The sequence below is a fragment of the Carlito syrichta genome, unplaced genomic scaffold (genome assembly GCF_000164805.1).
Source record: "Carlito syrichta isolate Samal-C Ts95f unplaced genomic scaffold, Tarsius_syrichta-2.0.1 Scaffold303660, whole genome shotgun sequence".
Classification (NCBI taxonomy): Eukaryota; Metazoa; Chordata; class Mammalia; order Primates; family Tarsiidae; genus Carlito; species Carlito syrichta.
In genome coordinates this window covers 98,960-111,626 of record NW_007247756.1, presented here as the reverse complement: position 1 = coordinate 111,626, position 12,667 = coordinate 98,960, and the positions used below count along the sequence as shown (strand labels likewise).

At 47.4% G+C, this 12,667-nt stretch overlaps 1 protein-coding gene across 1 annotated transcript in view; it reads right to left on the bottom strand.

Annotated features, from left to right (window-relative positions):
- Nucleotides 1–9,045, bottom strand: part of SLC10A4 (solute carrier family 10 member 4) — a 16,391-nt gene extending 7,346 nt beyond the window's left edge. The window contains exons 1-2 of the mRNA XM_008058945.1: nucleotides 9,024–9,045; nucleotides 781–855 (exon numbers count right to left, since the gene is read on the bottom strand). Of these exons, the coding sequence (XP_008057136.1) occupies nucleotides 781–855; nucleotides 9,024–9,045 (97 nt within the window). The remainder of the gene's footprint in view (nucleotides 1–780; nucleotides 856–9,023) is intronic.
- Between the last annotated feature and the right edge of the window lie 3,622 nt (nucleotides 9,046–12,667).

Sequence of the window (12,667 nt, the reverse complement as noted above, 5' to 3'; positions counted from 1 at the left end):
CGCAGAGGTGGGGATTGGAGGAGGGGGAGCCCATCCGGGCGGAGCCCTGTGTCCAGACAGCGCGACCCGGCCTCGACCCAGGACCAGCCATCAGCGCGGTGGGAGATGTGGCTTGAATTTGCAAACATTTTAATGTTCTTTTTGAGTCAGTGTCCCACTCTGCTGCCCAGGCTGGAGTGCAGTGGCACGCTCACGGCTCGCCTCAGCCTCAACCTACTGGGCTCTGGGGATCGTTCCGCCTCAGCATTCCAATTAGTTGGAACTACAGATGTGCTACCACGCCTGGCTAATTTTTTTATTTGTTGTAGAGACCAGGTCTCACCAGGTTACCCAGGCTGGTCTCGAACCCCTGGGCTCAGGCAATCCTCTCTCCTTGGCCACCCAAAGTGCTGGGATTACAGGCTTGAGTCACCATGCCAGGCCGATGGATACCATTTTTACCAGATTTTTGCAAACAAGGAAATTGAGGCATGGAGAAGCCTCAGTCTCAACACCAAGCCCCCAAGCCCTGACTGACTCTGCACAGTGATTATGTCCTTAAAGAGGGCAGCCTCCCTAATGGACGCCTCTGTGAAAAGTGTGTGTTTATGGAGTCCCTGACCCATGGGGAGAGAATGTTTCAGAGCCACAGATTTATGAAGCGTCACGAGTGAAGTCCTGGCATTGGGATTAAAGGACTGAGAAGGAAAAATGCTGGCATTCCCTGCTTTAGACAGGTTCATTCCAAACAAATCAAAAGCAGAGTCCTTAGGAAGGAACACTCAACTTTCGGTCAGTCACCAGACGCAGACAGGAAAACAGCCCCTTGAGTGGCATTGGGGTCCTTGAAGTGACCATACGTGACTGCCAGCTGAGCTGTGAGAGCCAATGCAGGAATTTGTAGGCTTTAGTCAAAGCTCAGTATCAGTCTACCTGCACGTGGAAACAAGAGTCAGTGAATTCCTTCTCCAGGCACTCATCTGTGCCTCCGTCCTGACACAGAGCGACTTGCACTGCCCAGGGGTGGACTGAGCCTGGGAGGATGGAGCCAAGAGGTGGACCAAGCCCAGGTGGACTAAGCCCAAGGATAGATGGAGTCCAGGTGGACTAAGCCTGGGGTGGACTGAGCCTGGGGGTGGACAGAACCTGACGTGGACTGAACTCAGATGTGGACAGAGCCCCAGATGGACCAAGCTGGGGGTGGACCGAGTCCAGGTTCTGCCTTCCCTCCTTCCCGGTTCTCATGAAGATGACAGGGAATTTGAAAAATAAGACTGAATGCAGCCCTCAGTGTGCAGATTCCATCACAAGTAACTCATTTCTCCTCTGGTCCGTGCATTCCAGGAGGGCTGAGCCTCATGTTGTCCTGAAACACCAAATCCCAGAAAACAATGCCAAGACATCTACAGAGCCCTGAAGGAAGTGGGCTGTGACCGACACTGCTTTAAGTTTCTATTTTGGCTTCTGGGGGTCAAGAGACTCATATGTGCAGTGAACCACAACACCTGAATGTCGCCTGGGTCCATCCAGGGAGACATGTGCAGAAACAGACAAGGTCAAGGAGATCCCGCTGGGCCTTGAAGAGAGCCAGGAGACCAACCACAGAGGCTCAGTGGAAGGCCACTCTGCAGGCAACACCGTGTGCCTCTGAGCCCCTCCCCGGGCTTGTGACATTAAAATCCGCAATCAGAGTCAATGAGCCAGAATTAGAGGCCAGTCATCCCAGCAGCTCCTCTCGGGCCCAGAAAGGGACCTGGGGGGCAATTTGCTAAATGGGCGAAGACTGAAAACAGAGAGGGCAGGGTGGTCATCAGGGTCTCGCTAAACCTGCAATCTTGGGGGTTCCCAGGACTGGCAGGCCTGCTGTCACTCCTGGGGGGCTTAGTGCCCATGTAAGGAAGCAGGTATTCCTGGCTACTCTCTGTTTTTTCCCTAACTGTTTATGGGAAAAACCCAGGCTGGGAACAAGGCTCACTCTCCAGGTGTGATGGCAAAAATGCAAGGGCCAGGGTCACCTTGCTGCTTTCAGGGCCTCCCGTTACTCTTGCTGTCCCCAAGGTGGGTCCGGTCCTCCAAGAGGGGAGCGATTATTCATGGAGAGGAGAGACAACAACACAGTACTTGGAAAATCCACCAACTCTGTGGGGGGCAAAGAAATTTCGCGCCTGTAGTACAGCCTAGACCAAAGCCAATTCCAGGTAGATGGAAGGGTTAACAGGAATAACAATAATAATGCAACAAAACACTGGAGAAAGAGATGCGCAAGTGTTTGTCTTGTCTTTGGACAAGGGAGCATCCTTCTAAGTAAAAAAGGGACAGAAGACATCGCAGTGGCAAGTTCATAAGCTATGAACCAGGGTGCCCCCCAAAAAGTATCCACATTTACGAGATGCTATCTGAGGCCAGGCACAGTGGCTCAAACCTGTAATCCCAGCACTTTGGGAGGTCGAGACGAGAGGATTGCCTGAGCTTAAGGGTCCAAGACCAGCCTGGGCAATTGGCAAGGCCTCATCTCTACAATAAAAATTAAAAAAATAAGCTGGGCATGGTAGCGCACACCTGTAGTTCCAGCTACTTGGAGGGCTGAGGCAGAAGGATCACCTGAGCCCAGCAGGTCGAGGCTGCAGTAGCCATGAGGATGTCACTGCACTCCAGCCTGGGAGACAGAGTGAGACTCCGACTCAAAAAAAAAGAGAGAGAGAGATTCTATCTGTGTATGGCTCTTCGTCAGCTGTCATCAGAAGCGTCTGGACACCAAGGGGAACCACCCTGAGCACCTCTTGCAATTGCAGAAGTCACACATTGCTTGTATTCATCTCTTGTGATCAGTATTTATTGAATATTACAATTTGGGTTTTTTAAATTTTTTTTTAATTTTAAGGATGTGGGGTACAATTCAGGGTTAGGTATACAAATGTTGATTATGCAGGTACCCTTGTTGATGAGGTGTGCCCCTCCCTCCCCTAACAGTTTCCCTCAACTGCCAATCCCACCCCCCTCTCCTTGTAGTTTACCACTACTGCCAATCCCTTTCTTTTCTTTTTCTTTTTTTTTTTTTTGAGTTGGAGTCTCACTCTGTCGCCCAGACTGGAGTGCAGTGGCCGCTCCCGGCCACCGCAGCCTCGACCTGCTGGGCTCCGGCGATCCTTCCGCCTCAGCCTTCCAACTAGCTGGAACTACAGGCGTGCGCTACCACATCCAGCTAATTTTTTGATGTGTTGTAGAGATGAGGTCTCACCAAGTTGCCCAGGCAGGCCTCGAACCCGCAGACTCAGGCAATTCACTCACCTCAGCCTTCCAAGGTGCGAGATTACAGGTTGAGCCACCGAGCCTGGCTCAATCTCTTTCTTATAGTATTATGATAATTGTTCAAGGTCCGCTTATGAGTGAGAACATATGGTACTCTATTCTTTGTTTCTGTGATAGATCACTGAGTATGATCAACTCCAAATCCATCTAAGTTGCTGCGAAAGTCCATATGCTTGTCCTTCTTTGTGGCTGCATAATATTCCATTGTGTATATGTACCACTTTTTTTAATCCAGTTCAGCTTTGATGGGCAGCATGGTTGGTTCTGTGTTTTTGCTATTGTGAATAGAACTGCAACAAACATATGTGTGCAGGTATGTTTTTTGTAGAATGATTGGATTTCCTCTGGGTGTATTCACCATAGGAGAATTGCTGGGTCATATGGAAGGTCAACTTCTAGTTCTTTCAGAAATCGCCCCACTGTCTTCCAAAGAGGTTGCACTAGTTTGCATTCCCACCAGCAGTGTAGAAGTGTTCCTTTTTCTCCACATCCTTGCCAGCTTCTGTTGTTGTTTGTTTTATTAATGATGGCCATTCTTTCTGGGGTTAGGTGATATCTCAATGTGGTTTTCATTTGCATTTCTCTGATGATTAGTGAGACTGAGCACTTTTTCATGTGTCTTCTTTTAAATATCTATTCATGTCTTTTGCCCACTTTTTAATGGTACTGTTTGTTTTTTTCCTTTCAGCAGGTTTGAGTTCCTTGTAGATCCTAGATGTTAGGCCTTTGTCAGATATACAGTTGACAAATATTTTTTTCCCATTCTGTGGACTATCTCCCTGCTCTCTTGATGGTTTCTTATGCTTTGCAGAAGCTCGTCAGTTTGATGAGGTCTCACTTATCTATCTTAGTTCTTAAGATATGGGCACTTAGTTTTCTGATGAGGTATTGGTTACCAGTTCCAATTTCCATACAGGTGTTTCCTGTGTTTTCTAAGATTCTTATAGTTTGAGGTTTTACATTTAGGTCTTTGATTTATTTAGAGTTAATGTTTGTGTATGATGACAGGTCGGGGTCCTGTTTCAATCTTCTGCATGTGATCAGCCAGTTTTCCCAGCACCATTTACTGAATAGGTTCTTCTCTCCCCCGTGGTTGCTGTTGGAGGCTCTGTCAAATATAAGATGGTTGAGAAATTGAGGTTTTACTTCCAGAATCTCTATCCTGTTCCATTGGCCTGTGTGCCTGTTCATTACCAAAACCAGGCTGTTTTGATTACTGTAGCCTTATAGTAAAGTTTGATGTCTGGAAGTGTGGTATCTCCTGCTTTGTTTCTTTTACTAAGGATTGTTTTGGCTATTTGTAGCAGCCCCAGCACGCGACAGGGGAGGGGGCAATGTGGGCGGGGCACAAGCCAACTGGCAGCAAGGAGGTCACCGCAGCGATGGCCAGCTGGGTGCACGCATGCATATTTTTCTTTTAATCAGAGTCTCACTCTGTCGCCCAGGCTGGAGAGCAGTGGCATGCTCATGGCCTCCACAGACTCAACCTGCTAGGCTCAGGCAATCCTCCTGCCTCAGCCTTCCAAGTAGCTGGGACCACAGGCACGCATCACCATGCCCGGATAATTTTTTGATTTATTGTAGAGATGAGGTCTCGCCAAGTTGCCCAGGCTTGTCTCGAACCCCTGAGCTCAGGCAGTCCTCTCACCTCAGCCTCCCAAAGTGCTGGGAATTCAGGTATGAGCCACCATGCCTGACTGAGTATTACAATTTTAATACAGTTTTTTCCCTTTCTTAAAATGTGTATACTTTTTTTGGCACCCTCTGTATATACAATTTTTAAACATTGGTATTGTAAAAATGCCATTTAAAATATTAAAAGCAAATTATAAAATGAGATAACACATTTTCAGCATATATAAATCCAAGCACTTATATCATTCATTTATAAAACATTTTATTGCCCAGGCTTGGTTGCTCAGCCTGTAATCCCAGGACTTTGGGAGGCCAAGGTGAGTGGATTGCCTGAACCCACGGGCTCAAGACCAGCCAGGGTAACCTGATGAGACCCCCATCTCTACAATAAATAAAAAATTAGCTGGGCGTGGTAGGGCATGCCTGTAGTTCTGGCTATTTAGAAGGCTGAGGTGGAACAATTGATGAAACCCAACAGGTTGACACTGGGGTGGCCATGAGCATGCCACTGCAAAATTTTAAAAACCATTTTATTGTGTTGTTTTATAGGAAAAAAGGCACAGTAGACACACGATCACAAAAAGGAATGTAGAGAGTTAATATGCTTAGAAACATATCCACTGGTAACCAGAGAAGTGAAGAAGCAGTTAGAAGCCTTTGTTTTCAGTGCTGGAAAAGATTCGAAGATGTGACACTGTGTCAAAGACACAGTGGGCTGGCATTCTCTCCTGCCAGTGGTATGTCCCTTTTTGAAGAAAACTTGGGGGTAGATGCCAAGCATCCTCAGAATGTACATCCCCTTTGGCCTAAGAATTCTCTCCTTTTTTTTTTTTGAGTTGGGAGTTGCACTCTGTCACCAAGGCTGGAGTGCAGTGGCACCATCATAGCTCACTGTAGCCTCGATCTCCTGGACTCAGGCAATCCTCCTTCCTCAGCCTCTTGAGTAGCGGGGACTACAGGTGTGCATCACAGCACCCAGCTAGTTTTTTTGTTTTTTTGTAAAGATGAGGTCTCACTATGTTGTCCAGGTTGGTCTCGAACTTCTGGGCTCAAGTAATCTTCTGTCTTTGGCCTCCCAAAGTGCTGGGATTACAGGCGTGAGCCACAGTGTCTGGCCTGGGCTTTCTTTAAATAGAGATCTGTCAAACAGAAAAACTGACTGGAATATCGCTCTTAGATGGTTTATATCTAAAAGCAACATGACCTGGTGATTACACTTGCCTTATATCATTTAAGTCTGTTATAGCAAATAAATGTCTGTTTCTTTCATTCTCTCTCTCTCTCTCTCTCTCTCTCTGTACAGATGGGGTCTCACTGCATTGCCCAGTCTGGTCTCCAACTCCCTGGGCTCAAGTGATCCTTCCGCCTTGGCCTTCCAAAGTGTCAGGATTATAGGCGTGAGTTACAGCACACAGCCTTTTTTTTTTTTATTTTGAGGCAGAGTCTCTGTCATCCAGGCTGGTATGCAGTGGTATGATCATATCTCTCTGCAGCCTTAAACCTTTGAGCTCAAGCCATCCTCCTGCCTTGGTCTCCCAAAATGCTGGGATTACAGGCATGAGCCACCACACTCAGCCAAATGTCAGTTTCCAACACGAATTACTCTTTATCTAATGATAGGTATAATGATGTTTTCTGTGTCCAAAAAGTTTACCACACTTAAATCACTTGAAATGCCACACAATATTGCATTTATACGATCTCCATGAGAGACTGAGGACTTCAAGTCAGCGAGGGTGGGTGTCACTGGCGGTGGCTTCAGGCATTTTAAAACCGGCTCAGGAACGGCTGGGTGGCGGGCAGACCAGCAGGCAGAGGGCATGTTCACAGAAGCCTCACTGGCAGAGCTGTCAGACGTGACAAATAAAAACACAAGGTACCGAGACACATTTGAATTTCAGAAAAACAGCAAATGCCTTTTTTAGTATAAAGATGCTTCAGATATTTCATCTGCTAACTCACCAGGAGAGATGATCATCAGAAAATTGAGGTGATCACCATCACGCAAATACCCCTGGAACAAACCTGCATATATATCCCCTGAATCTAAAATAAAACAAGGAAAATTGAGGTGGAGTTGTAGCCTCTGGGGGCTAAGATTTCCATACAGTTAGGAAATAACCCCAAATTGTGGCCAGGGGCAGTGGCTCACTCCTGTCATCCCAGCACTTTGGGATGCTGAGGCAGGAGGATTGCCTGAGTCCAGGAATTCAAGACCAGCCTGGGCAACATAGCAAAATCCTGTCTCTATAAAAAAAAAACAAAAAAAAACAAACCACAGTTGGGCATGGTGGCACATACTTATAGTCCCAGGTACTTGAGAGGCTGAGGTGGGAGGATCACCTGAGTCCAGCAGGACCCCAAGAATGTCGTAGTTGAGTTTGTAAAGATTGAGTCATGCACACGATGTGACTCCAGAAACCAACATCAGCCTCAGGGATTGAGTCGGTGGCTGAAATGTGACCAGCCTGGGCCAATTGGATCCTTTCCTGTGATTTTCTTTCTTTTTTGTTAAGTCCAAGTCTCACTCTGTCACCCAGGTTGGAGTGCCGTGGCATGATCATGGCTCACTGCAGCCTCAACCTTCTGGACTCAGGTGATCCTTCCACCTCAGCCTCCCGACTACAGGTAGGACTACAGATGGGTGCCACCACACCCAGCTACTTTTTTTTTTTTTTTGAAACAAGGTCTAGCTATGTTTTTTTGTAGAGACAAGGTCTTACTATGTTTTAGTCTGATCTCGAACTCCTGGGTTCAAGCCTTCTACCTGTCTTAGCCTCCCAAAGTGCTGAGATAATAGGCATGAGCCATTATGTCCAATCGGTCGGTTTTTTATTTTTTATTTATTTTTAATTTGTATTTTTTATTTTTTTGAGTTGGAGTCTCACTCTGTCACCCAGACTGGAGTGCAGTGGCCACTCCCAGCCACTGCAACCTTGACCTGCGGGATTCCGGCGATCCTTTCACCTCAGCCTTCCAAGTAGCTGGAACTACAGTCGTGCGTTGTTTTTTTTTAAACACCATGAGGAGGAGTCCTTTCCTCTCTAGCTAAGAGGATGGGAAGTTGTGAACTCAAACACTGCTCCTACCGTGATTCTGTTTTATGAACTTACCCGGTCTGGGAGAATAAAACCCAGAAGCAAAGACCAAATACAGCAAGTGCAAGGGGAAGGGTGAACATGCAGGTGATGCCAGGACCCTGTCTGTTTGCTTCCAGAGTCACCTCCCGCTGCCTGGTTCCATGAGCTACTAAATCTTCTTTGAGTCAAGCTTGTCCAAGTGGCAGCTGAAGGAGTCCCCAAGTAATAAGACCGTTTTCACTCAGTGGTCAGACACTGGAAATTAGGTTTCCATTCGCTTGTCAAGGTGGCCTTTGGCGGTCAAAGGCCACCAAGGGTAAGGCAGTTTCTGGATTGCAGCCCCGAGCTCACGTGGCCAGGGAGGGGAGGTCTGGGTGGCATGAAGTCATTGCACAGAGTAAGCAAGGGCTGTGACTGCTGTCACATACAGTTCTCACCTGTGTCTGGTAGCAGCGACTGCCTGTGTTTTGCATTCAGATCTTGCTGTCTGTACCAATATTATAACTTGCAGCCAGGCACAGTGGCTCACAAATGTCATCCCAGCACTTTGGGAGGCAGAGGCAAGAAGGTTGCCTGAGCCCAGGGTTTGAGACCAGCCTGAGCAACTTGGCGAGACCTCATCTCTACAGTCAATCAATAAATTAGCCTGTAGTGGTGGCGTGCGCTTGTGGTTCTGGCCTTTTAGGAGGCTGAGGTTGAAGAATCACCTGAGCCTAGGAGGTCAAAGTTGTGGTAGCCATGGTCGTGCCGCTGCATTCCAGCTTGGTTGACTGAGACTCTGACTCTAATAATAATAATAATAATAATTTTTAAAAACAGCAAGGGCTGTGGCTGCTGCCATGCATGGTTTTCGCTGTGTCTGCCAGCATTTGCATTCAGATATCGCTATCTGCACACACATCAAGCAGCTGAAGAGGAACCTGGGATCATAGCACCAGTCTAGGGTTGGCCCTTTGGGCCCATCTACCATGGCCAGCCTCCAAATTCCCACACATAGACCAGGAAAAAAATAATACTGACCAACACCTGCTAACAGCATCATCGCCCATGAGCCGCCTATACTCCCCAACCAGAGATGACCTTGTCACCTCTGAGTCCCGACAGGGCCAACAGTTCTGTGAACCCCTGTGCCTGGCAGTGGGACTGGCCCCGATGTGGGGTCGTCTTGTTATCTCAAGTTGGGTTATGTGGCTGGTGCATCCAGACCTCCTGCTGCATTTTCGGGGCTGTGTTTTTGTGTCATCGTGTGGGTTTCCTCAGTCTATCTGGCTTGCTCCGACAACGTCAGGATTCATGAGCAGTCAGCGCCATACAAACACCATCTCATCGGCCCGAGTGGTGTGATTCAATTGTCTGCTTCCTGGGCCTTCCCCAAAGGCTGTGACTGAGACTTGATTGAATCCAGGCCCTTCCGTTATCTCCATGTCTGCCGGGAGGGGCCTCAGTCACCACAGACTCTTCCACGACTTAACAGGGGTCGCTTTCCATGGGAAGACTGTCATTACTCTTCCTTTTCTTTGTAAACTTCTGTTCTTTCATCAGCTTCATGTCTGTTTTCGCCTCTCCTTTACCCCAACATTTCAACTTGTTTTTGATGCACGTTTTCAAAGCCCTTCCTGCGGACTCCACTTAACTGTCTTTGTGTGCAGAAAGGCTTGTATCAGGAGGCACTTGTCATCTGATAAACTGAAAAGGAAAAAAACATATATATCTACAAAGCTCTCACAGGATATTAAACTGAGAATTTATTTGATCTAAACATTAAAAAAAAAAACAAACTCCGGTGATATTTTTCAAGGCTCACTGCTGGAATATTACCTCTTGTTGAGTCGCCAGACAGTGCAATAAGTAGCAAAAAAGAGGTGGAGGAAAAAGAAGTTCTAAAATTAGACTCCATTCATTGGTTTGGATTTTTAAAAATTTGCCAAATTTCTACTTTTCTACTTTTTCTACTCCATATGAAATAGAAAAACCATTAACATTTTGAATTGAGGAAATGTTGTTTTGAAAGATTTTCTTTTTTTAATTTTAATTTTTGAAATATAGGGTACAATTCAGTGTTAGGTATGCAAATGGTCATTGTACAGGTAAAGTCTGGGCCTCACTTTGGTCCCCACGTCACCTGGTTTGGATCAGGTACCCTTACTGATGAAGTGTGTCCCCCGCCAGTAATTTTCCACTACTGCCAATCCCTTTCTTATAGTATTATGATACTGGTTCAAGGTCTGCCTGTGAGTGAGAACATGTGGTACTCAGTTCTTTGTTTCTGTGATAGATCACTCAGTATTACAGCTTTTTTTTTTTTTTTTTTTGAGTTGGAATCTCACTCTGTCACCCAGGCTGGAGTGCAGTCGCACACTCACAGCCACCGCAGCCACGACCTCCCAGGCTTAGGTAACCCTTCTGCCTCAGCCTTCCAAGTAGCCGGAACTACAGAAAAGATTCTTTAAAGGTAGATTTCTCTTGGAGTAATTTAAAATTTGCCTCTCACACAGGAAGCAAATCACAGAAACAACCTCTTGCCCATCTGCTAGGGTTGGTAGAACATAGTATGCTGGGCTCATCTGGTCCTAGGAAAAGACTGTGGTCTATTAATAACCTTAAATTTCCTACATCTTTTCTTACTTCCAATATTAATAAAGAAAATATCTTAATTACATAAATTGTATAATCTTGGGCTTCCCTTTTTTCATTCCTAAGAGTAAACGGGAGAATGTCAAAAGCCCTTCACTGAACAGATGTCTGATGAATGCTACACGAAGGTTGCCAATACCAGGAAGGCAGCGATCATAGCACAGGTCCAGGGTTGGCTCTTTGGGCCCATCCCCCATGGCCAGTTTCCAAATTCCCACACACAGGCCGTGGAAAAAAATAATACTGACAAGCACCTGCTAACAGCATCATTGCCCACGAAGGATCACCTGTCCTTCCCACCTGGAGATGACTTCGCCGCCACCGAGTCCCAACAGGGCAGGCTGCTCTGTGAGCCCCTGTGTCTGGCAGCGGCCCTGGCAGCGAGCCTGGCCCCAGTGTGGGGTCATCTTGGCATCTCATGTTGGGTTGTGTGGCTGGTGCATCCAGGTCTGCTGCTGCATTGTTTGAGGCTGTGCTTTTGTGTCGTCGCAGGGACCGGCAGGAACCCGCAGGAACCAGCGTCTGTCGCATAGTCCCAGATCTGACCAAGCCCAGATCCTCCACAGACACTGCAGACACAGCATCAAGTGGACGACTTGTCTCCGGGCCACGCTCACGTCCCCTCCCTCCCTGGGGGGGCACTGCCAATACCTGTCTCTCGCCTTTGCCCGTGAATCACTTAGCGGAGGAGATACCCGCCCCTTATCTTCATTCAGAAATGAAGGCTCCTTGGCCTCTCCCTTCCTCTGTGAGCCCCTTGACTCTTGTCAGTTTTCCTGTGAGCGTCAGGTACTGTCTTCTCTTTGTCCAGACCACCTGTCAGTCTTTTCTGAAGCCTGCCATTCCCACAGATGACAGGTGCCTGTCCTGAAATGGACCCCCTTGGGATGGAGTTGAATGTGGGATGGGTGGATTTGTGGAGGAAGGCATCCGATCCCCCAGCATGAGGGAAAGAATCCAGAGTGTGACTTTCTGCGCCGCCGTCATCCGACGGCCACATTCAGCTCTGCTAACCTGGCTCCCACCATGGCCTGGTGTCAGGCTGTGTCTGTTTCTCAGTGGCAGGGTGAAGCCCTGCACCCAGGGACCCGATGGGAGGCTGTCTGGGCTGTGGGTTGGAATATTAAATGGCATTGCCTTTCCGCAGCTAGCTGAGCTACTTGAGTCACAGCTGCAGTAAAAAGGTTTTAACAAAATTAAAATCTCGGCGGGGGAGGGGGAATTGGAGAATAAAGGAGGTTGGACAGAACTCTGAGACAGGAGCGGCCAGACAGGAGACGCTGGCATTGGCTGGCTTCTAGATTTAATTAGAAGGGGAGAGTAGAGCTTTAGATGGAGAGGCCTGCATTTGTGATTAAGTAGACCAAGAGTCTACTTAGTCTAAAATGAACTCCCCATTGAATACAAAGAAAAAAATATGAATTGTTTGGAAAATGCATACTCAAAATAGAAAGAGCTATGCAGCAGAGAACAACAGCAGTCCCCCATGAGAGCAAATGGAAATAGATCAGTGACCCCCTGTCACTTTCCATTTCCAAGCTAATGAATTACTTTTCTAAAAGCTTGGCTCTGCACCCAGCTGGGGTTGGCACGGAGCAGGAGATTCCTGTTGTGTCTCTCGCAGAGGGGGAATGATTGGTGGGCCAAGGGTAGCCACTTTGGAAATCCACAACCATCACGCTTGTCACTGCAGAGAAACCAGGGCGGGAAAGATTCTCAGGGTAAATTAAAGCCGGAGGAACACATTGTCTTTTACTTTCACTCAGGGGGGTATTTTCCAGTGTCACCTTCAACAAAAAGAGAAACTCTCCGACATGCTGCAGCTTTCTTTGTTTCCCTTCCCGGGGAAAGGAAGAATACCTTGTTGCCCTACAGTGTCTCAGGCCCTGATGCCACACAGATGGTGAGGGAGCTCGACCCTTGAGCAGCAAAAAAACCAGCTTTTTCTCCACATCTTCTCCAGCATCTGTTGTTGTTTGTTTTATTAATGATGGCCATTCTTACAGTGGTTAGGTGGTATCTCAATGTGG